At 44.3% G+C, this 24279-nt stretch overlaps 1 protein-coding gene across 3 annotated transcripts in view; it reads left to right on the top strand.

Annotated features, from left to right (window-relative positions):
- FRMPD3 (FERM and PDZ domain containing 3) overlaps positions 1-23754 on the top strand; it is a 113558-nt gene extending 89804 nt beyond the window's left edge. For all 3 annotated transcript variants that reach the window (XM_036305752.1, XM_036305753.1, XM_036305754.1), the window contains 2 exons: positions 16955-17776; positions 19903-23754. In XM_036305752.1, the coding sequence (XP_036161645.1) occupies positions 16955-17776; positions 19903-22979 (3899 nt within the window). In that variant the 3' untranslated portion in view covers positions 22980-23754. The remainder of the gene's footprint in view (positions 1-16954; positions 17777-19902) is intronic.
- Positions 23755-24279: the final 525 nt, after the last annotated feature.

Genomic DNA, 24279 nt, shown 5'->3' with positions numbered 1-24279 from the left:
ATAGCCAGCAGGAATATTAGAGATTAGAGGGGTTGACCACTAAGAACAAATGCACCTGGGGATCCAAGTTGCCACATGTCTCAAGGCGGATTGCTTCAAAGTGGGTGGCTATATGTACTATGAAACCTCTGATGGCCAAATTATGGCAAAGCCAGTATTAGCATTATTAGTGTCACCTGTGATCTTCCTCTCTATCATCACACCTAAGTAAATTATACTTCTTACTGAGCAGGATAGAGAGAGAGAAAGAGAAAAAGGCAAGACAGAAGGAAGAGCCTGGAGCTCAGCTGAGGACCAGATGTGCAAGTCAGGGTTGTTTGGGAGTTCATTTTAAGAAGGCTCCTGAGGCGGTTCTGTAGTCCCACCCTGCCTTCCAAAGGGTTTTGGTCAGCCCATTAGCACCCTAGCCAATGCCTTCATTAAGTATTCCCCATGCTGTGGAAATAGTGTCACTATGTGAGGGACCCAGGCTTCCTGTGTCCCTTAACTGAATACATTCCATGTTGCATCATGTTGCTTTTTCAAAGGCAAACAAATTTCATTGAATTCTCTTCTAGCCCAGAAGGGAGGCTTATAGCAATGCTATACATGACTTTAGAGCCCCTCCCTGATTCCTGAGAATCCTCCTCATTGGGCCTACAGAGTGAAGGGGGCTCAGGCTGCCTCTAGCACAGGGCCTCTCTGTCCATGCAGGAGCCAGATGGACCACTGTGGTGTCCCCACTGTTTGTAGCACTTGACTTCTCCAAGGGCTTGGGCCAATGCCTAGGCCCAGTACTTGGCCTTTGGACTGTTAGCTGCTGGGTTGATAGTAGCCACCCAGGGTTCAAGGCGAGTGGGACAGAATGAGTCTCATGGGTCAGCTGTCAGGGGCTGGTATGCACATCTTATCTCATTGTCCCAAGGACAGGAAAGGGCAACAGCAAGCAGCACCACTGAGGAGACCTCTACCCAGGTGACAGTGAAGAGCCATCAGTTCCTGATACAAAGTTAAGATTGGCTTCCTCCATCAGACCCACATTCAACCCAGAACAGAAGCTCCAGTGTGGTTTAGTAAAGACCTATAGGAAACAGTCATCCTGCCAACCTCAGAGAACAGAACACCAGTCTACTCAGAGCCTGGTTTCTCTAGCAGGATCTATAGTCTTGTCCCATAGTAGCTACTGGCTGCCACCTAACCCAACTCAATGCTTAGCCGACTGGACTTAAAGGATGCGGGTAAACCACCAACTGGAAAAGACAAAGCATCATCTCTTCTCTCAGACACAGAAAAAAAGGAAAATGGAAGTGGAAGGAAAGAGATTACCTGTTGGGCTTTATTAGTAGTTTTCCTGAATTAAGCATTTCACTTATTTCAGCTATAAGTAACAGACATGGTCCTTGCCCTCACAGAGCTTACAACCTGGTGGGAGAATACAGAAATATGATTAAACGAATAATGCCAATACAGTAAGTGCCTTTGCATTTATATAGAGGAAATTTCAAGTGACATAACATAACAGCACCTGGACTTGAAGACACAACTTCGAGAAAATCTCAGACAAATGCCAACTCTCCACCTATATGGGGATGGTTGGAAATCCAGAGGCAGCTGCCATCTCTCTCCTGCCTTCAGCTCCCTGTATCCCGGGGGGACCCAGGAAATTAAGGCTTTCAGGGCCCTAACTGGGGTCACAGTTGGAGGAGGATTCCACTCTAAATTTTCTCCCATGTTTAGAAAACAGTTTGATCTGGCAAATAAAATATTCTGGTTAATGGCTACTATATATACCATGCATAGCTTACAGATTTTCATGTAGTTAAAACTCAGCAACATGCATAGAGTACTAAAGCTAGAGTGAGCATAGCAGACTTTTTTTTTTTTTTTTTTTGATGATTCAGAATGGACATGAGGTTCTTGCAAGGCCTTTTGGTCATTTGTCCTTATGATCAATGATCATCAGAATGTAGAACATACCAAGACCAAGTAAAAGAAAGTCGGCTTTATCAATGTTGTGTTGATTGTGTATGTGTGTGTGTGCGTGTGTATAATATAGTTTTTAAATATAGCTCCAATTGAATCACCATCCTGTTCTTTGAAAGTATTTTTTTAAGTCAGTCTTCTGAGTGGGTGAGTACAGAGGAATAGACTAGGAGATTCCTGTGGGGAAAACTGATGAGCAGTTTACAGCAGATTTGCAATCTGGGAGGCATGCTTTCTCAGATATCAGCAACCGCACCTGGTTTTACTGGCATTTTAACCTGTCTAGAGGAGATTTAGGCTTCTCCAGGGACATTTTCTTCTCTGCACAGCCCCCCGTGCTGCTGCTCAGATCTGGAAATCACAGTACCAAGTGGTGAGCTATACATCACCTGGCCTTGACAGCCTGGTATTGAGAGATGTTTCCATTTTGCAGGGAGGGAAGCCACTCGTAGACCTCTAGCCCTTGTCTGAGAGGAGTCACAACTTCCTTATTGGACATGCTCCTGGGAGCCACCTCTAATAGCAGCAGACTGAGATTGTTTAGTTATCTCATAGGTAATTAGCACTAGGTGCATTGCCAGGACCTATGAACAATGCCTGAGGGTAGAGACTTCCTGAACTGATAGTTCGAGCTCCTGGCTCAGTGTTCCTCTAGAACACTTTTCTAAGTCTCAGAGAGTCATTACATACCATTCCCGCAGCTCATCCACACTTGGTCTTAGCCAAAGGCCAAGAAGAGATCCTCCGGCTGATCCTGAGTTCCTTAGATACAACCACTAAGGCCTAAATTGAAATCACTCAATGTAGTTACATTGACTAAATTTAGAGGGGCAGTATGGTCTATTGCAGTGGTTCTCAACCTTCTGGCCCTTTAAATACAGTTCCTCATGTTGTGACCCAACCATAAAATTATTTTCGTTGCTACTTCATAACTGTAATGTTGCTACTGTTATGAATCATAGTATAAATATCTGATATTCAGGATGGTCTTAGGCAACCCCTGTGAAAGGGTCGTTTGACCGCCAAAGGGGTCGAGACCCACAGGTTGAGAACCGCTGACTATTGAAACCAGAAATGGCTTGGGATCCAAAGTCAGAGAGACACGGGTTCCAGTCCCTGCTCTGCTGTATCTTAGTTGTGTGATCATGAGCAAGGTACTTAAACTGAGTCTCAGTTTCCCCATCTATACACTTAAAGGATAATAATAGAACCTACCTTATGAGGGATTGACGGGACCATGTGGGATAAAGTCCTTTCAAGAGCAGAAGATATTTTTGCTCTTTTTATAATGATTGAAAGTTAATCATATGTCCAGTGCTGTGCTTCTTTTTAACAAACAGCTTTATTTAGATGTAATTTCCAAGCCATAAAATTCACCCACTTAAAGATCACAACTCACTGGTCTTTTTTTGTGGTTTTTGTTTGTTTGTTTTTCAAAAGTGTTCTTTAAATATATTTTTATTGATTTGAGAGGAAGGGAGAGGGAAAGATAGAAACATCAATGATGAGAGAAGCATTGATCAGCTGCCTCTTGCATGCCACCTACTGGGGATTGAGCCCTGCAACTGGGGCTTGTGCCTTTCACTGCAATGGAACCTGAGACCCTTCAGTCCACAGGCCTGTGCTCTATCCACTGAGCCAAACCAGCTAGGGCACGACTCAATGCTTTTAAGTATATTTAATATAGTCACAGGGCTGTGCAATCATTGCCACAGTTTAATCTTAGGATATTTTTGCCCCTCCTAAAGCAAACTCTGTGCCCATTAATATTCATCCCCTATTCCCCTCCTAATCACATCCAAGTCCTAAGCAACCACTAATCAACTTTCTGTCTCTATAGATTTGCCTTTTCTGGACATTTCATATAAATGGAATAATACAACATATGGTCTTTTTGTGGCTTTCTTTTTTCACTTAAAAATAATGTTTTCAAGGGTCATTCATGTTTTAGCATATATCAGCCCTTTGTTTTTTTTATGGCCAAATAATATTCCATTGTATGAATAAACCATATTTTGTTTATCCATTCCTCAGTTGATGGACACTTGGGTTGTTTCTACCTTTCAGCTATTTTGAATAATAATGTAATAAGCATTCATGTACAAGTTTATCTGGGGACATATGTTTTCATTTTTCTGGTATATACCTAGGAGTGGATTGGTATTGTCAGAAGCTGCCAGACTGTTTTCCAAAATGACTGCACCAGTTTACATTCCCATCGGCAATATTGGAGGGTATAATTTCACCAAATCCTCGCCAAACCATGTTATTGTCTTTTTTTAAAATTAAATTTATTGGGGTGACATTGGACAACATGAACATATAGGTTTCAGGTGTGGGTTTCTGTGTTACAAGATCTGTATATTGCACAATGTGCTCACCACCCAAAGGCAAACCTTCTCCTGTCACCTTATTTAGGACCCTTTTCCCTCCCTACCCTTTCCCTCTGGCAGCCACCACACTGCAGTTTATGTTCACAAGTTTCAGTTTTATATCCCACATACCAGTGAAATCATATAGTTCTTAGCTTTTTCTATCTGACTTATTTCTCTTTTCATAATGTTCTCAAGACCCATCCATGTTGTTGCAAATGGCACTGTTTCATCCTTTCTTATGGCTGAGTAGTACTCCATTGTGTATATGTACCACATCTTCTTTATCCAGTCCTCTATCGCAGGATACTTTGGTTATTTCCATATCTTGGCCACTGTGAATAGGGGATCATATATCTTTGCGAATACATGATTTTGAGTTTTTCGGGTATACACCCAGGAGAGGGATTGCTGGGCCATATGGTGGCTCTATTCTTAATTTTTTGAGAAATTGCCGGACTGCTTTCCATAGTGGTTGTACCAGTCTACATTCCCACCAGCAGTGGATGAGGGTTCCCTTTTTCCACAACCTCTCCAACAATTGTTATTGCTTATCTTGTTGATAATGGCCACTCTAACAGGTGTGAGGTGATATCTCATTGTAGTTTTGATTGGCGTTTCCCTAATTGCCAGGGAGGTTGAACATCTTTTCATATATCTGGTTGCTATTCATATGTCTCCTTGAGAGAGGTGCATTTTCAGGTCCTATGCCCACTTTTTGATTGGGTTATTTATTTGTTTGGTGTTGAGTTCTTTATATGTTTTGGAAATTAAACCTTTGTCTGAGCTACTGTTTGCAAATATCATCTCCCATCTGGTTGGCTGCCTCTTTGTTTTGTTGTCAGTTTCTTTTGCTGTGCACAAGCTTTCTAGTTTGATATAGTCCCATTCACTTATTTTTGCCTTTACCTCCCTTGCCTTTGAGATCAAGTTCATAAAATGTTCTCTGCGACCAAGGTCCATAAGTTTGATGCCTATGTTTTCTTCTATGTAACTTATTGTTTTGGGTCTTATATTTAGGTCTTTGATCCATTTTGAATTAAGTTTTGTACATGGGGACAAACTATAATCCAATTTCATTCATTTGCATGTGACTTTCTAGTTTTCTTAGCACCATTTATTGAAGAGACTATCTTTACTCCATTGTGTGTTTCTGGATCGTTTGTAGAAAATTATCTGTCTATATGTATGTGGTTTTTATAGCTGGGCTCTCTATTCTGTGTGTCTGCTTCTCTGTCAATATAATGCTATTTTGATTATCATACCTCTGTAGTATAATTGGAAGTCAGGTAGGGTGATACCCTAGCTTCGTTCTTTTTTCTTAGGATTGCTTTGGCTATTTGGGGTCTTTTGTGGTTCTATACAAATCTGATGATTTCTTTTTCTATTTCAATGTTATTTAAAAAATGACATTGGACCCTAGCCGGTTTGGCCCAGTGGATAGAGCATTGGCCTATGCATTGAAGGGTCCCAGGTTCAATTCTGGTCAAGGGCATATGTCCAGATTGCCAGCTCAATCCCCAGGAAGGGTGTGCAGGAAGCAGCCAATCAATGATTCTCATCATTGATGTTTCTCTCTCTCTTTCCCTCTCCCTTCCTCTCTGAAATCAATAAAAATATATTTTAAAAAATAACATTGGGATTTTTATGGGGATTACATTAAATCTGTATATTGCTTTGGGTAATATGGCCATTTTAAGTATGTTGATTCTTCCAATTCATGAACATGGAATATTGTTCCCTTTTGTTGTGTCTTTTTCAATCTCTTTTAATAATGTTTTGTAATTTTCAGTACATAGGTATTTCATGTCCTTTGTTACGTTTATTCCTAGGTATTTTATTTTTTTGGTTGCAATTGCAAAAAGAATTGTTTTGTTTTGTTTTTCATTTCTTTTTCAGTAGTTTTGTTGTTAGCATACAGGAAGGCAATGGATTTTTGCACATTGATTTTGTATCCTCCAACTTCACTGTATTTGTTTATTGCTTCTAATAGTTTTTTTTTTTTTTTTTGGTGGAGTCTTTAGGGTTTTCTATACACAGAATCTTATCATCCACAAAAAGTGGTCATTTTTACTTCTTCCTTCCCAATTTGGGTGCCTTTTATTTCTTTTTCTTGCCTTATTGCTCTGGCTAGGACTTAGAGCACTATGTTGAATAAGAGCGGTGAGAGTGGACATTCTTGTCTTGTTCCTGATCTTCAAGGAAAAGCTTTCAGTTTTTCACCATTGAGTATTATATTAGCTGAGGGTTTATCATAGATTGCCTTTAGTATGTTGAGGTACTTTCCTTCTTCTCCTATTTTATTGAGTGTTTTTTTTTTTTAAATATATTTTATTGATTTTTTTTTACAGAGAGGAAGGGAGAGGGATAGAGAGGTAGAAACATCGATGAGAGAGATGGATCAACTGCCTTCTGCACACCCCCCAGTGGGGATGTGCCTGCAACCATGGTACATGCCCTTGACCGGAATCGAACCTGGGACCCTTCAGTCCACAGGCCGACGCTCTATCCACTGAGCCAAACTGGTTCGGCAAGTGTTTTAATCATAAATGGATGCTGTATCTTATCAAATGCTTTTTCTGCATCTATTGATAAGGTCATTATTTTTATCTGTTCTTTTGTTAATATGGTGTATTACATTTATTGATTTCCACATGTTGAACCATCCTTGTGCCCCTGGTATGAACCCCACTTGACAGTGATGTATTATTTTTTTGGATGTACTTTTGTATTTGATTTGCTAATATTTTGTTTAGGATTTTTGCATCTGTGTTCATCAGAGATATTGGTATGTAGTTTTCTTTTTTGTGTTATCTTTGCCAGGTTTTTGTATCAAACTGTAATCCAATTTCATTGGGTTATATTGGCCTCATAGAATGTGTTAGGAAGTATTGCCTCTTCTTCAATTTCTTTTTTTTTTATTTGAGAAGGATAGATTTTAAATCTTCTTTGAATGTTTGGTAGAATTCACTGGTGAAACCATTTGGTCCTCGACTTCTGTTTTTGGGGAGGTTTTTGATGGTTGTTTCTATTTCCTCACTGCTGATTGATTTAGATTTTTCCATTCTTTATGATTTAGTCTAGAAAGGTTATACATTTCTAGGAACTTATCCATTTCTTCTAGGTTATTGAATTTGGTGGCATTTAGTCTTTCATAATATTCTAGTATGATCCTTTGAATATCTGTGACTCCTCTCTCATTCCTGATTTTGTTTATATGGGTCTTTTCCCTTTTTCCCTTAGTGAATCTATTCAAAGGGTTGTCATTTTTATTAATCTTTTCAAAGAACCAACTCTTTGTTTTATTTTTTATATAGTCTTTTTGTTTTATATTTCATTCAATTCTGCTCTAATTTTTATTTTTTCTTTGCTCTGCTGTCTTTAGGTTGCTTTTGTTCTTCCTTTTCTAGTTCTTTAAGATGTGATATTAGGTTGTTTACTTGGAATTTCCCTTGTTTCTTTTTTTTTTAAATATTTTATTGATTTTTTACAGAGAGGAAGGGAGAGAGATAGAGAGTTAGAAACATCGATGAGAGAGAAACATCGATCAGCTGCCTCCTGCACATCTCCTACTGGGGATGTGCCCACAACCCAGGTACATGCCCTTTACTGGAATTGAACCTGGGACCTTTCAGTCCGCAGGCCGACGCTCTATCCACTGAGCCAAACCGGTTCCAGCTCCCTTGTTTCTTTTTTTTTTTTTTTAATTAAATCTTTATTGTTCAGATTATTACATTTGTTCCTCTTTTTCCCCCGTAACTCCCCTCCTCCCAGTTCCCGCCCCACCCTCCGCCCTCACTCCCCACCCACTGGCCTCATCCATAGGTGCACGATTTTTGTCCAGTCTCTTCCTGCATCTCCCACACCCCTTTCCCCACCAAGAATAGTCAGTCCATTCCCTTTCTATGTCCCTGATTCTATTATAATCACCAGTTCATTCTGTTCATCAGATTATTTATTCACTTGATTCTTAGATTCACTTGTTGATAGATGCATATTTGTTGTTCATAATTTGTATCTTTACCTTTTTCTTCCACTTCCTCTTCTTAAAGGATACCTTTCAGCTTTTCATATAATCCTGGTTTGGTGGTGATGAACTCCTTTAGCTTTTCCTTATCTGTGAAGCTCTTTACCTGACCTTCAATTCTGAATGATAGCTTTGCTGGATAAAGCAATCTTGGTTGTAGGTTCTTGCTATTCATCACTTTGAATATTTCTTGCCACTCCCTTCTGGCCTGCAAAGTTTCTGTTGAGAAATCAGCTGACAGTCGTATGGGTATTCCCTTGTAGGTAACTGAGTTTCTTTCTCTTGCTGCTTTTAAGATTCTCTCTTTGTCTTTTGCTCTTGGCATTTTAATTATGATGTGTCTTGGTGTGGTCCTCTTTGGATTCCTTTTGTTTGGGGTTCTCCGCGCTTCTTGGACCTGTAAGTCCATTTCTTTCACCAGGTGGGGGAAGTTTTCTGTCATTATTTCTTCAAATAGGTTTTCAATATCTTGCTCTCTCTCATCTTCTGGCACCCCTATAATTCTGATGTTGGTACGCTTGAAGCTGTCCCAGAGGCTCCTTACACTATCCTCGCATTTTTGGATTCTTTTTTCATTCCGCCCCTCCGGTTGGGTGTTTTTTGCTTCCTCGCATTTCAAATCATTGACTTTATTCTTGCGCTCCTCTGGTCTGCTGTCGGGAGTCTGTATAATATTCGTTATTTCAGTCCGTGTATGCTTAATTTCTAGTTGGTTCCCCATCATAACATCGAGGGTCTCATTAGTTTTCTTGTAGATCTCATTAAGTTTATCGGCGGCTTCTAAACAGTTCTTGAGAGACCTTAAAAGTGTGGTTCTGAACTCTATATCTTCCATTGACAATTTTGTCCTGTTTCTTTGTCTCCGTATTTTGTTATGCTTTCTTGGTGCACCCCCTAGTGGTCTTTGTGCGCAGTCTTGTAGTTAAGCCTTGATTGTTGTAGCTAATACCAGGGAGGGTTTGACCTCCAGGCCAAGTGGCTGTGAGAATCAGCTGTGTCTGCAGTGAGAGAACTTCTGTCCTCTAGGGAGGTGCTAATCTAGCCTTTGCCTGAGGCTATCCGGCAAATGCCTCTGTGCAGGGCTTGGGCGGGGCGGGTTGCACAGGATCAACAGGGTGGGCCGGAGAGTGCAGTTATGGCGGCTCTCAGTCCTGTCCCCAGGGGCTCTGCCTCTCTGAGTCCCAGCACCCCCTGCAAACCTCGGAGAGAAAGCTGCACTCGCTCTGACCGAAGCCAGACAGTCCCGCTTCTCCCGTTTGAGTCTGGGTCCCTAAAGACTCGCCCGTATCTGGAGCTCAGAGTCTGCGACTCCCTCCCGATTGAAAACGCCAACCGCGCCTTCCGCCGCCAGCCCGCTCCGCGCACTCCTCACCTTAGAATTTGACTTCAGCACTGTGCCTCCTCTGAGTGTCCGCATGCGTTTCTCTTTCCTCCTAGTTGTAGGACTTCCACTCAGCCAGCGTTCCTGTGGTTCTGGGTGATGTCCGTTCCGTTTTTTAGTTTCACTTTTGAAGTAGTTGTTCAAGGCAGCAAACTCCGGCATTAACCTATGCCGCCATCTTGGTTCTCTGCCCACCCTCCCTTGTTTCTTGAGATAGGCTTGTAATAACTTCCCTCTTATTACTGCTTTTGCTGCATCCAAGAAGTTTTGATGTTATATTGTCATTCTTATTTGTCTCTGTGTAAATTTTGATCTCATATTTTATTTGTTCTTTGACCCAGTCATTTTTTAGTAGTATGTTGTTTAATCTCCAGGTATTTGTGGGTTTCTTTACTTCCCTTTTGCAGTTGATTTCTAATTTCAAGTCATCATGGTCATAAAATATACTTGGTATAATTTCAATTTTCTTTAATTTGTTGATGCTAGTTTTTTAAATTAAATCTTTATTGTTGATAGCATTACATATGATCCCTTTTTCCCCCATTCACCTCTTCTACCCACCCCACCCCTTGCCCCAGGCCTTAATCACCCTACAATCCCTGTCCATGGATCATACATATATGCATACAAGTTCTTTGGTTGATCTCTTCCCACCCACCCCCTCTCCCCCTCCTTCACTCTGAAATTCCAGTTTGTTCTATGCTTCTGTGTCTCTGGATCTATTTTTTACCTCTGTGATCTCCCAGTCTTGAACCTCTGCAACTTGGTAAGACAATACAGCTTTGCTGCTTGGGGGTGGGGTTTGTTTTGCCCTCACCATAATGGTGACCCCTGACCTCCATGGGGATCAGTCACAGAGGGAAACAGCAGTTCTACTGCAGCAGCTCTTGGTTTACAGATAATATGCTCCTGGACCCAATTTCAAGAGCAACAAGATGTGAGTTTTGGGAGTCCAAATGGCAGCAGGGCTCTGTGATTCTATTTCTTTGAAATATCACCACCCTGCCAACAGTGGAGAGCCTCTCAGGAGAATCCGGTGCTCTGTTAGGCATCTGCTGACTCAGACACTGTTTGCACCCTTGCCGCTTGCCCTACTGAGCTGCTACCACCCCCTCCACATCTTTCTGTTCCTCCTGGCCTAAGGAAGCACCTGCTGCTGCTGCGGCTTTCTCCCCTCTCCCGGCCAAGCTACGAGCTCCTACCTACAGGGCTTTGTCAGCAGGCCGGTTGCACTTCCCCTTTCGTCTCCCCATTAATTCCTGGGTGCCCACCTTTAGATGGTTCAATGCGTGGGTCTCTCAGGTGTGTGTCTGTGTTAAGCAGGGATTTCTTTGTTGAATTATAGTTGGTTAACTTGTTGAAATTTCAGGGGGAGAGGGCTAGGTGTGCTGTCATGCCACCATTCCTTTGATGTCACTCCCTTTATCTTTTTTATTACATCCTTTGTAGTGGTGTGAAGTGTATCTTGTGGTTTTGATTTGCATCATAGCTGATAATGTTGAACATCTTTGCATGTGCTTATTGGCCATTTGTATATCTTCTTTGAAGAACAATCTATTCTAATCCTTTGCCAATTTTTAAATTGGGTTATTTGAACATAACAGAAAGATTTCTTTCTGGACTTTCAATTCTATTCCAGTGATTCATATGTCTATCCTTATGCTAGTACCACACTATCTTGATTACTTTGTAGTACGCTTTGAAATAAAGAATAGTGAATCCTCCTTCTTTGTTCTTTTTAAAGTTTGTTTTGGTTATTCTGGGTTCCTTGTGATTCAATATGAATTTTTGAATTAGCTTGTCAATTTCTACAGTCAGTTGGAATTCCGATAGGAGTGTGTTGAATCTGTAGATCAATTTGGGAAGTATTGTCATCTTAACATTATTAAATTTTCCAATTCATGAGCATAGAATGTCTTTCCATTTATTTAAATCTTATTTAATTTCATTTTTAAATGTATCTTTATTGTTGAAAGTATTATAGGTATCCCCTTTGTTTGTTTGTTTTCCCATTGACCCCTCCTCCACCCCATATTCACCCCTCCCAGGCTTTCACCATTATTTAATTTCTTTCAAAAATTTTTGTTTAGTTTCCAGTATACAAGTCTAGTCCTTCTTTTGTTAAATGTATGCCTAAGTATTTTATTCTTTTTGGTGCTATTATAAATAGAATCATTTCCAGCTCTAGCTGGTTTAGCTCAGTGGAAAGAGCATCAGCCTGCGGACCCAAGGGTCTGAGGTTCAATTCCAGTCAAAGGCACGAACCTTGGTTGCAAGCTCCTCCCCAGCCCAGGCCCTGGTTGGGGTGTATGCAGGAGACAACCAATCGATGTGTTTCTCTCACATTAATGTTTCTCTTGATCTTTCCCTCTCTCTTCCACTCTCCCTAAAAATCAAAGGAAAAATATTCTCAGGTGAGGATTAATGAAAAAAAATAGAATCATTTCCTAATTTCACTATCAGATTGTTCATTGCTAGTGTATAAAAATGCAATTGATTTTTGTATGTTAAGCTTTTATCCTGCAAACTTGCTGAGCTTGTTTATTTCTAGTAGTTTATTATTAGGAATTGCTTACTTTTTTAATGTACAAAATCATGACATTTGGAAATAGAGATACTTTTCCTCCTTCCTTTCCCATTGGATGCTTTATATTTCAATTTACTGTCTAATAGTCCCTGCTAGAGCTTTCAGGACAGCGTTGAATAGAAGTGGTCAGAACAAAAATTCTGGACTTTTTCCTTATCTTGGGAGGAAAGCTTTCAGTCTTTGACCATCCAATATGATGTTACTCTCAGTTTTTCATAGATAAACTTTATCATATTGAGGAAGTTCCCTTCCATTTCTAACTCATTGAGTTTTATCATGAGAGGGTGGTTACTTTTGTCAAATGATTTTTCTGTGTCCATTGAGATGATCATTGGATTTTGTCCTCTAGTCTATTAACATGGTTTATTGCAATAATTGATTTTTGGATGTTAAACCAACTTTGCATTTCTGAAATAAATGCCAATTGGTTATGGTATAAAATTCTTTAGATATGTTGTTAGATTTAAATGTCTACTATTTTGTTGAGGAGTATCTATATTCATAATAAATATTGCTCTATAGTTTTCTTGTGATGTCTTTGTCTGGTTTTGGTATGCAGGTAATATTCGCCTCATAGAATGAGTTGAGAAGTGCTCCCTCCTATTCTATTTTTGGAAAAGTTTAGTCTAAATGCTTCTTTGAGCATTTGGAAAAATTCACCGGTAAAGCCATCTGGGCCTGACCTTTATTTTTATTTTTTTTGTCAGGGGAGAGGAGGAATTTTTTTAAAAATTTTATTTTATTTATTTTTTTTATTGCTTACAGTATTACAAAGGGTATTACATATGTGTCCCTTTTTTCCCCCCGCCCTTGACAATCCCCTGGCCTCCCCTACCCCCCAGTGTCTTATGTCCATTGGTTATGCTTATATGCATGCATACAAGTCCTTTGGTTGATCTCTTACCCCCCTCCCTCCTGTTTGAGGCTGCTCTGCCTCTGTATCTATTATTGTTCAAAAGTTTATAATGGTCTCTATTATCCATGAATGAGTGAGATCATGTGGTATTTTTCCTTCATTGACTGGCTTATTTCACTTAGCATAATGCTCTCCAGTTCCATCCATGCCGTTGCAAATGGTAAGAGTTCCTTCTTTTTTACAGCAGCATAGTATTCCATCGTGTAGATGTACCACAGTTTTCTAATCCATTCATCTACTGATGGGCACTTAGGCTGTTTCCAGATTCTAGCTATGGTGAATTGTGCTGCTATGAACATATGGGTGCATATATCCTTTCTGATTGGTGTTTCTGGTTTCTTGGTATATATTCCTAGAAGTGGGATCACAGGGTCAACTGGGAGTTCCATTTTTAGTTTTTTGAGGAAACTCCATACTGTCTTCCATAGTGGCTGCACCAGTCTGCATTCCCACCAGCAGTGCACGAGGGTTCCTTTTTCTCCACATCCTCTCCAGCACTTGTCGTTTGTTGATTTGTTGATGATAGCCAATCTGACAGGTGTGAGATGGTACCTCATTGTTGTTTTGATTTGCATCTCTCAGATGATTAGTGACTTTGAGCATGTTTTCATATGTCTCTTGGCTTTCTGAATGTCCTCTTTTGAAAGGTGTCTATTTAGGTCCTTTGCCCATTTTTTGATTGGATTGTTTATCTTCCTTTTGTTAAGTTGTATGAGTTCTCTATAAATTTTCGAGATTAGGCCCTTATCAGATATGACATTGGCAAATATGTTTTCCCACACAGTGGGTTTTCTCGTTGTTTTGTTGATGGTTTCTTTTGCTGTGCAGGAGCTTTTTATTTTGATGTAGTCCCATTTGTTCATTTTCTCTTTAGTTTCAAGTGCCCTAGGAGCTGTATCAGTGAAGAAATTGCTTTGGCATATGTCTGAGATTTTGTTGCCTTTGGAAGGAATTTTTTTCTAATATATTTTTTATTTATTTCAGAGAGGAAAGAGAAATAGAAACATCAATGATGAGAGAGAATCACTGATCAGCTCCCTCCTGCGTGCCCCCTACTGGGGATTGAGCCCACAACCCGGGCATGTGCCCTTGACTGGAATCAAGCCCTGGGTTCTTCAGTCCATAGGCCCACGCTCTATCCATTGAACAAAACCAGCTAGGGCAAGAGGGGGAATTTTTTAATTATTAATTCTTTTCCTGTTATTAGCCTCTTCATATTTCCTATCTTTTTGAGTCAGTTTTGATAGTTTATTTATGTCTAGGAATTTGTTCATTTGATCTAGGTTACCTAATTTTTTTGGCATAAACTTATTCATGATTTTTCCTTATAATCAATTCTGTATCTGTAGTCAGTAGTGATGACCCTTTTCTTTTTTGTGATTTTACTAATTTGAAACTTCTCTCTCTTTTTTTTTTTTTTTTTTTTTTTTTTTTTTGGCTTGTTCTACACAGCTAATGTGTGTCAATGTCATTGACCTTTTCAAAGAACCAACTGTTAATTTTATTATCTCTTATTTTTCTATACTCTATACACTACTATTTCTTTTCTTCTACTCCCTTTGTGTTTAGTTTGCTCTCCTTTTTCAAGTCTGTTAAGGTGGAAGTTTGAGTAATTGATGTGCAATCTTTCTTATTTTTTAATGTAGGCACTTACAGCTATAAATTTGCCTCTAAACACTAATTTAGAGAGATCCCACGAATTTTAGTGTGTTGTATCTTCATTTTCCTTCATCCCAAAATATTTTCTAGCTTCCCTTGCAATCTCTTCCTTGAACCATTGGTTTTTTAGCAATGTTTAATTTCCACATGAATCTGAATGTTACAAATTTTCTTCTGTTATTGATTTCTAATTTAATTCTGTTGTGCTCAAAAAACATATTTGGTATGATTTCATTCCTTTTAAATTTACTGAGGCTTATTTTATGACCTAAAATGTGGTCTATCCTGGAGAAGATTCCAGGTACGCTTGAGAAGAATATATATTCTGCTGCTATTATGTGGCATGTTCTATAGATTTATAGTGTTGCTCAGGTCCTCTATTTCCTTGTTGATCTTCTGCTTGTTTGTTCTTTCCATTATTGAAAGCGGGGTATTGAAGTCTTCAACTATTGCTTTTGGCTTGTATATTTCTCCTTTTGATTCAGTCAGCTTTTGCTTCATGTATTTTGGGACTCTATTGTTAAGTGCCAGCACTGTGCTTTTGTGGTAGCTGTAAGCTCTAGTAAAAAGCTAACACCTTGACCCTGTCAAATTGGAATTTCAAAGGCATTTGAAGGCATTCTTGATCACCTTGATGAACTATCGGGTAGTAGTTAAAAACAAGGGCTTTGTGGTCCCTCAAACCTGAGCTCAAATCCAGACTGCCATTTATGACTCATGTGACCTTAAGTAAATTATATAACCAACTGGATTAGTTTTCTCTGTAAAATGGGGATAATAATAACACCAACCTCATTAGGTTGTTATAAGGATTAAATGGGATAATGTCTGATGACCTTAGCCTAAATTAGTGCTTACTTGATACCTGTCTGATAGCAAAGTGATTTGGCATTGTCTGAGTATATTTTCACAGATATCATAGGGAGGGGCCCTCAAACAGACTAAGAGAGAGACAGATGAAGCATTTGATATAGGTAATCCTCAAAGGCACAGACCTACCATCATTAAAAGCTGTTGCCCCGGCCAGTGTTGTTCAGTGGTTAGAGTGTCAGCACACGAACCTAAGGGTTTCAGGTTCGATTCCCGGTTAAGGGCACATACTTGGGTTATAGGTTTGGTCCCCAACCCTGGTTGGGGCATGTGTGGGAGGCAACCAATCGATGTGTCTTTTTCACATTGATGATTCTCTACCCCTCTCTCTCCCTCTCCCTCCCTCCCTTCCACTCTCTCTAAAAATAATCAATGGAAAAAATATCCTCGGATGAGTATTAACAAAAAATAAATAAATAAAAGCTGTTTAGCAGAACATTTTGCCACATGTATGTGTAGTGGATAGGCTGGTCCTACATGAATACAGAGCAATAATGAGATTTGAGGAATTGTAACAATGTCCTTCCCACCCTCTCCCCCCATATATATACATCCCAGCATATCTCTTATATGCTTTATACATTCAGATGCCCAGAATTCTAGACGTCCCTCCACTGACAGTCCTCTCTGAAGGGCAACATCTCAGGCATTGTATGTAGTGTAGCCTGTTTTACACTTTCCCATTAAAACAATAGTTATTTGTCAGATTTATTTACTTCTTCTAGAAGACATCCAACATAATGCAAGAGTGACAGAGCACTGGAAGTTGGAAAGACTCTGAAAAGGGTGGGTGCAGGGACAGTTCCAAGAATGACATAAAACAGATATCAGTTATTTAAGTATGCTTATAGGTGACTCTCAGACCTATCCATGTAAGAGGCCAGCCATGCCCAAATACCAAGGTGTTTACCCCTACCCCACCTCACCCCATGCTTTTCCCATTTCAGAGGTGATGGGGCTATTAGCAACTCAAGCCATTCTACTCTACTCACTCTACTTTCAGGGCCAGCAGCAACATAGGCAATTGATTCTCTTTCCCCTAATCCTTAGCAGCCAGGTGAGGCTCTCTTGGTACCTGCCATTCAATTGTGCACAATAGACCCAGGCCAGAGACACCATGAGAGCTCCACCACAATCCTCATTACCAAGGCTCACCTGTTGATTCTCTTTCTGGGTTTAGATTACATGCACAGTGCCCATCGCCCTGTCACTGGGGGCCACCTGGGGAAAAAGGAGAGTAGTTATGTGGGCAGCGTGGGCACCAGCCCCAGGAAGTCGAGCCGCTGCACACCCCCGCCTGCCGACTCTGAGCTTGTCAGCTTTTGCTACCTCCACATGCGGGAACAAAGGAAGGAGCAGGAAAGCCGGACAGATGTCAATGAGAATTTAATCTTCTTTGAGGAGACCAGGCCCCGGACCAAATCTGACCCCACTTCCAAAAGCTCTGGCCAAGGTTACAATGTGGTCCCTGATGACTTTGATGCAGCCAGTCTAGACCACGAGCCTTGTGCCAGTAGGGCCAGATCTTATACCTTGGATAATTCCCTTGGGGCTGAAGCCCTAAATTTTTACTGTGACTCTTGCAAAGCCAAACTCCAGGAGCAGCTGGGTCCTCGCAAAGGCGGGAGGCCTGGTTCCTCTCGTGATAATATTGTAGACTTGATGTCCCTTCCACCCCCTGGGAGTGAGGAGGAAGAAGAGGAGGAAGATGAGAGTACTTCCCTGTTGCCTGCCATTGCTGCCCCACCTCCTGGTTTCCGAGACAACAGTTCTGATGAGGATGACTCCAAGCGCCGGGCCGCCCAGAGCCAGGAACAAGGACGCCACCTGCGTGGGCTCCTGTATGATGAGATTCCAGTGACATTGATTGATAGCATGCAGACCCGTACTGTCCGAGATCATGCCCAGGAATTGGATGATGCACTAGTGTCCACTCTGCAGGCTCTGGAAGCCTTGGCAGCATCAGAGGATGGACCACACCCTCCTCCCCCACAGACTGCAGGTAATGGCCCATTCCTCTTCATTCTTGCCTCCTTTTCCAGGCAGGGTCAGCAGGTGACATTGCTTCTTCCTAAGCAGAGATCAAAGTCACTGTGGTGTGTCAGGACAGCGGATGGGCCAGAGGTGGTTCAGATAGTGTTGGGGAGCAATGATGTTATGGCAGGGGTCTGCTGCTCAGCTCTAGCTAGAGCTCTGGCTCTTGCCATTCTATCTCTGGAAATGTCTTGTAGATGGACCCCAGGGATTGGGGCCATGCAAGCTATGGATCCAGGCTAGGATGGAGGACCAAAGCAAAATTGTAAGAGATATAGAAGATAGGCAAAGGACTTCCAGCATGCACATAACTGGAAGAAAAACCAAATAACCCAGTAACCACCTAGCGACCTGGGATCAGGGGAGCCAGGAGTCTTCACTGCTCAAGGCAGAGGTCTTTATTCTGCCTAAGAACATGGGCTCTCAATCAGATGCACTCAAGTCCGGTCTTCCTTACTCACTTTCAGTGTGACCTTGGCAAGGCACTTACCCTCTCTGAGCCTCACTTTTGTCACCTTAAATGGGTTTGATAACAATAGTCATACCACATAGTGTTGTTGTGAGATTTGAATAAGATCATTCATGCAAAGCACTTGAGCACATAGGAAGGACTCAGTAAATGTTAGTTATTATCATTAATTATTATTTTTACAATATATTTTTTATTGATTTCAGAGAGGAAGGGAAAGAGAGAGAGAGATAAAAACATCAATGATGAGAGAGAATCATTGATTATCTGCCCTCCTCCTGCACGCCCCCTACTGGGGATGGAGCCGGCAACCTAGACATGTGCCCTTAGTGGGAATCAAACCCGGGACCCTTCAGTCCACAGGCCGACGCTCTATCCCAGCAGTTCTCAACCTGTGGGTCGCGACCCCTTTGGGGGTCGAACGACCCTTTCACAGGGGTCGCCTAAGACCATCGGAAAACACGTATTTTCAATGGTCTTAGGAACCGAGATACCGCTCTTCTATCCGTCTACAGGCAGGTCCACCCACATGCAGATACACCCACATATGAGTACCCGGCATGATGACATCAACAATGAAAATACATCCTGCATATCAGATATTTACATTACGATTCATAACAGTAGCAAAATTACAGTTATGAAGTAGCAACGAAAATAATTTTATGGTTGGGGGTCACCACAACATGAGGCACTGTATTAAAGGGTCGCGGCATTAGGAAGGTTGAGAACCGCTGCTCTATCCACTGAGCCAAACCAGCTAGGGATATTATTAATTATTATTTGTTGGGAAGATCATACAACATGCATGTTATTATCTGTTCTATACACACATATGTCCACTTCGTAGACAAACACACGTGTCAGACATGCACCCATACATACTTCCATAAACATACAACTTAAAAAGAAGTGGTCAGTGATACAGCAACAGAAAAGGAATAGAGGGAAGTAAGGCACATGAAAAAGCACATGAGGAGGGAAAAAATGTTCACATAGAGGGTGAAGAAGTTGGAGGTCAGAGGGAGCCTGCCAGACCAGAGAGAGAGAGAGTACCAACACCTGCCTTTTCTGTATTTGAGGGCATCCTTGGTGACAGGCAGCTCCCATTTGTGGAGCTCTAAGCACTAGCTGCTCCAAGGCTAGAGGCCCATGTGGTAGCCAGAGGGAGGACAATCTCAGCTAAATGGCCTCAGCTGCAAGAACTCAGCTGGTAGGCCTTGCCAGATGAGGGGGGCCAGATAGAGAGGGACCTGTCTTTGCCAGCCCTCTTCAGGACAATTAACAAAAATTTACTGGCCATGGAATCTAAAAATAGTGATGATTAGCATGTTTTTTGCATGTGTTTTGCATGTTAATTTGCCATCAAAGTGCCCAGATCTTCTTTGTGCCTCTTTTGTTCTCTTCTGGATTCTAGCCCTTCATAACACCTCCCCAGCTTGCCTCTAATTGTCCCCTCCCCTCCACTCCTCCCACCCTCAGCCCTGCAGTCCCCCCAGGCTTGACTGGCTTTGCCCAACTTGCAGTACTGCTGGCTAACCTTGGCCCCCATAAACTCTCTACAAATGATTGGGAGAGGACTTGATCTGAGTTAAGCGCAGCAAGCCCTGTCCCTGTTCCTCCAGGTCTGATTGTGCTGGCCACAATCACCCCTGAATCATCGCTGGACTCGGGCCATGAAACCAACTCTTCGGAGCTCACAGACATGTCGGAGATGATGTCTGCCATGAAGCAGCACCAGAACACCACCTACTTCCTGACCCAGCACCTCAACAAAGACAGTCTTCTGACCCGCAAGGACCTGCCTTTCCGGATCCAGAGCTGTGCAGCCCAGGCTGTTCTCACAGCCCCTTACTCTCTTGGGCGCCCGGATCCCAACCCATCCCTCCAGCCAGCTGTCACAGGCCAGAGTCCTGGTCCCCCTGGCGCTCGGAGGAAGCTGCCCCAGCCAGAGGCTCAGTCACAGCGAGAGCGAACATATGCCCTGGCAGTGCACCCAGCACTGTCTCCACAGCTTAATGAGCAGAAGAATCTGAGCCTGCTGTCCCCAGTTCCTGAAGACAAAGGGCCTAGCTACACTAAGGCAGGCCTAGAGATGTCACTGAGGGCGGCCACACCATCCCTCAGTGAAGAGCAGGTCTCTGAGCTAAGGGGGAACCTGCCAAAGGAGGTCAGGTTGAGCCCCAAGCTTATCCTGGACCCAAAGGGCAGTGTGACCCCAGCTATCATCTCAGCTGCCCTACAGCAGGTGGTTCACACTAAGAGTCTACCTGCCCCTGGCGGGGCCTTGGGGAACCCTTCCAGCAGTGGGGAAAGGAGGCTGGAAGCCAGCGTGGGGAAGCCAGAGGTCAGCATGATGAGTGGTAGTGCCAATAAGAATCTTAAATTCAAAATAAGCCCAGAAGTCTCTTCCAGCTCCAGAGTAACCACAGGTAGCCGGGCTGACAGCCTGCACCTCTCCCCACAAAAGGATAGGCTGCCTGTTCAAAGTTTCCCTCCCAAAAGCTATCATTTGAGAGCAAGTCGAGAGTCGGTGGGCAAGCAAGCTACAGGGGAAGTGGCAGGCAAGGGTGGGCCAGAGGTTGTTAAGCCTTCCCTGCATAAGCAGAGCACCATCTCCAGCCAAGGGGAGAAGGGGCAGCTGGAGAGCACACCCCAAAGCAGCAAGCTTGAGGAGACCAGCCTGGTTTCCCGAGCTGGCTACCCCATAGCTCTGCAAAGTCCCAGCTGCCAGTCTCAAGGCCACAGCCCCAGCTTCCAGCCACGAGGCCACAGCCCCAGTTTCCAGCCACGAGGCCACAGTCCCAGCTTCCAACCACGAGGCCACAGCCCCAGCTTCCAGCCACGAGGCCACAGCCCCAGCTTCCAACCGCGAGGCCACAGCCCCATCAGCCTGTCCCGAGGCCAGAGCCCCAGCTGCCTTCCTCAAGGCCAGAGCCCACTGAGGCCCCAGGCTGCCAGCCGTCAGGTGAGCACCATGCCCTCTAGGAAGCTTGAAACAACCCTGGATGGAGCCCAAGTGACCTCCGAAGGCCCCACAAAGCCCAAATCATCTCGAGGTCCTTTCAGGCTACGCAATTTATTCTCTGCCACCTTCCCAACACGCCAAAAGAAGGAAACCGATGAGCGGCAGGCCCAGCTGCAGAAGGTAAAGCAGTATGAGTTGGAGTTCCTTGAGGAACTTCTAAAGCCACCAAGCCAGGGGGAGCTGCCGGGCACTGAATACCTCCAACCTCCAGCACCAGGCCGCTGCAGCTGCCAGCTACGCAGCAGCCCTATACAGCAGGGGCCTGGCATGTCCCGTGAGCAGAGACGCAGCTGTGATTGTAAGCGCATCTGCCGGGGGGGTCGGCCACAGGCGCCCCAGACACCAGTGCCCGGCCTCCAAGGGAGGGAGAAGGACAAGGTCCTGCCTACCCAGAGGCAGCCAGAGGCTGGCCCAGACTTGAACCTTGGCAGTCCCACCAATGTCCGGCGCATACGCTCCACCAGCCTGGAATCCCGAGAGTGCCGCTCAGACCCTGAGAGCGGTATTTCATGCCTGAGCACATGTGCCTCAGGGGGCGAGTGTCTGGGAGCTCCCAACTATAGGAAACTTATGCGTCGCTATAGTATCAGTGAGCCGGACCAGGGTGATAGGGCCTCACTGACCTCGGACATCTATCCACAGCCACCCCTGGGCATGCTGCCCAGGGAGGCCAAGGAGGTAGAGACAGGCCTCTCCCTAGGCTTGGGTCCCAAAAGCAAGCCTCTGGAGTCACCAACCCTTGGAGACCCCTCATATGTTCAAGTTGCTCCTGAGACCAAAGGCCCCAGACCGATGGCCGTGTTCTCACTGCCAGAAGAGGTGTACCGGAAGCCCACTGAGTTGGATGAGGACAGTGAAAGCAGCAAGTGCTGCTCCATCCGCTACTGCTTCTACTACCGCAAGTGTGACATAGCGGATGATGCCAGTGATGGCAAGGATGAGCTCTCTTACTCCATCCCCATGAAGATCCTGCCTGGTATGAAGCTGGACGAGAAGGTGGTGCCCGTAGTGAGCAGGACCCTGCAGGTGCTGGATGCCGCCACCTGCAGCAGCAGCAGCCCTGAGGCCTCCCGCACCCAGGAAATTGACCTGCGGGTGTCCACCTTCGAGGGGAGCCTAGCCAAGATCAATGCCCTGCGGGCCCATGCCTATGGCCTGCCTGACGGCTTCCTGGCTGCACGGCTGGACACCAACGAGTTGCTGACAGTCCTGCGGCAATGTGTGGCCAGCCCTGAGGCCCGCGCTCCCAAGCCCTATGGCTCCCAGATCTCTGAGTACAAGCTGGAGCTGTTTCTCAAGTTCAAGGAGCTCCGGGCTTCCTGCCGCCGCGTAGCCAACGTGGACAAGAGCCCAACTCACATGCTGGCAGCCATCACGGGCAGCTTCCAGGTGCTGAGCAGCCTCATTGAGACCTTCGTGCGGCTGGTGTTCATTGTGCGCTCCGAGTCACAGCGCCAAGAGCTGCTGGCCAAGGTAGAAGAGGTGGTAAGGAACTACACCTTCCTGCTGCGCGCTGCTGAGGAGTCCACCATCCGGAATCTGAACCACCAGCAGCAGCAACAGCAGCAGGCAGCAGCAGCTATGGGGGTATCCCCGGGGAACCCACCAGGCTCCCCAACTTCGGCGACTGTTATGAGCACATTCACCCACCCCTTAAAAACCCTTGTTAAGTAGGGCATCTGCCCAAGCCTCCCCCCTTCCCCAACCTCAGACCCAGGTTTGAGCTTTGTGGTCCTTGCATCCTGTGATGAGTGTATGTGTCTGCTGGACCAGTCAGGGTCCAAGAGCCTTCAGTCTCCAGGGAGCAAAACTCCTAGCATTGAGGCTGTCCCTGAGGTCTCCAGGCTGCTGCTGCCCTGGGTATCCTCACCCCTTCCCTGGCCTCTAGGCGTCACTGTGAGGGCCAAGGCCCCTCGTCACTACGCCCACTGCAGAGTTGTATTTTATCTCTTCTCTAGGGCTGAGAGGTGACATCAGGCTCACTTCCTGCTCCATTTATTGGCACAGGGAAGCCAGGGCCTGAAGGAGGCAGGCCAGACGGCCTAGTGGAGGGAAAAGGGCCCACCCACCACTTTGCAGAAGCCACCCAGAGGGCTCACACCCGGGTGATAGTCCTCCAGAAAAACAGCCACACAGGGCTGTTTGCAGCCAGCCCAACAGGCTGGCAGCCTCGGGAGCCCTCATTCCCAGGCCTAGTAGCTCCACACCAGCCATCCCCAAAGTGCCCTGTCCCTCACTGGTGGGCAGGGCAGCTCAGTCCACTAGGGAGCAAGCATCTGGGATCACCCCACTCATTCTGGCTAAGGTACCTGATGAAAATGTTTGCCCTGGGGAGACCCAGCACAGGCCTCCGAGCTGGCCTGGCCCAGCATAGTACAGTGTCTGTAGCTGCAGGCATGCGGCTCCTCTCTCAACATTTCTACTAGACAGGCTGTCCTTAGGAGTTCCACTTAGCTACAGATTGGGGGTGGGGGGTGGGGGGAGGGTGGGAAGGGGTTAGGGGATAGGGGTGGGTGTTGATGACTATATCTTAAACTTCTGGAAGCTAGCGTGATATGTTAATCCTGAGTATATGCTTTTGGCTGTGTATTGACCCTGTGGATTTGTCTCTCTAAGAAAAGAAGCTGAGCGCCTTACCAAGTGCAGTCCTGCACCTCTCTCTCTCTCCGGAGTCATCTGGAAGGGAATTCACACTGTTTAGCATCCTCCTTGACACACATCTACTGCTGCTGTCACCGCCCCCCTACAACCTTCATGGGAGTGAAGACACGGAGTCCCTACTAATTGTCCCATTGTAGGGAACAAAGAAAGCCAATGTTTCTTCTGTATAGATTGCTTCTCATCCACTTCTCCATACCTCCCCATTTTTTCCACATGCCCATACCCTGTGTCTGCCTCTCATCATCATTACATGAGAGACCCCTGTGAAATCTCCCATTCTTACATGAGTTTTATAAAGATGTACACTGTGCTT

Source organism: Myotis myotis, unplaced genomic scaffold, assembly GCF_014108235.1.
Source record: "Myotis myotis isolate mMyoMyo1 unplaced genomic scaffold, mMyoMyo1.p scaffold_m19_p_4, whole genome shotgun sequence".
In the NCBI taxonomy this organism is placed as follows: domain Eukaryota; kingdom Metazoa; phylum Chordata; class Mammalia; order Chiroptera; family Vespertilionidae; genus Myotis; species Myotis myotis.
Note: the sequence above shows the minus strand (reverse complement) of the source record. Positions and strands in the feature narration are given on the sequence as shown.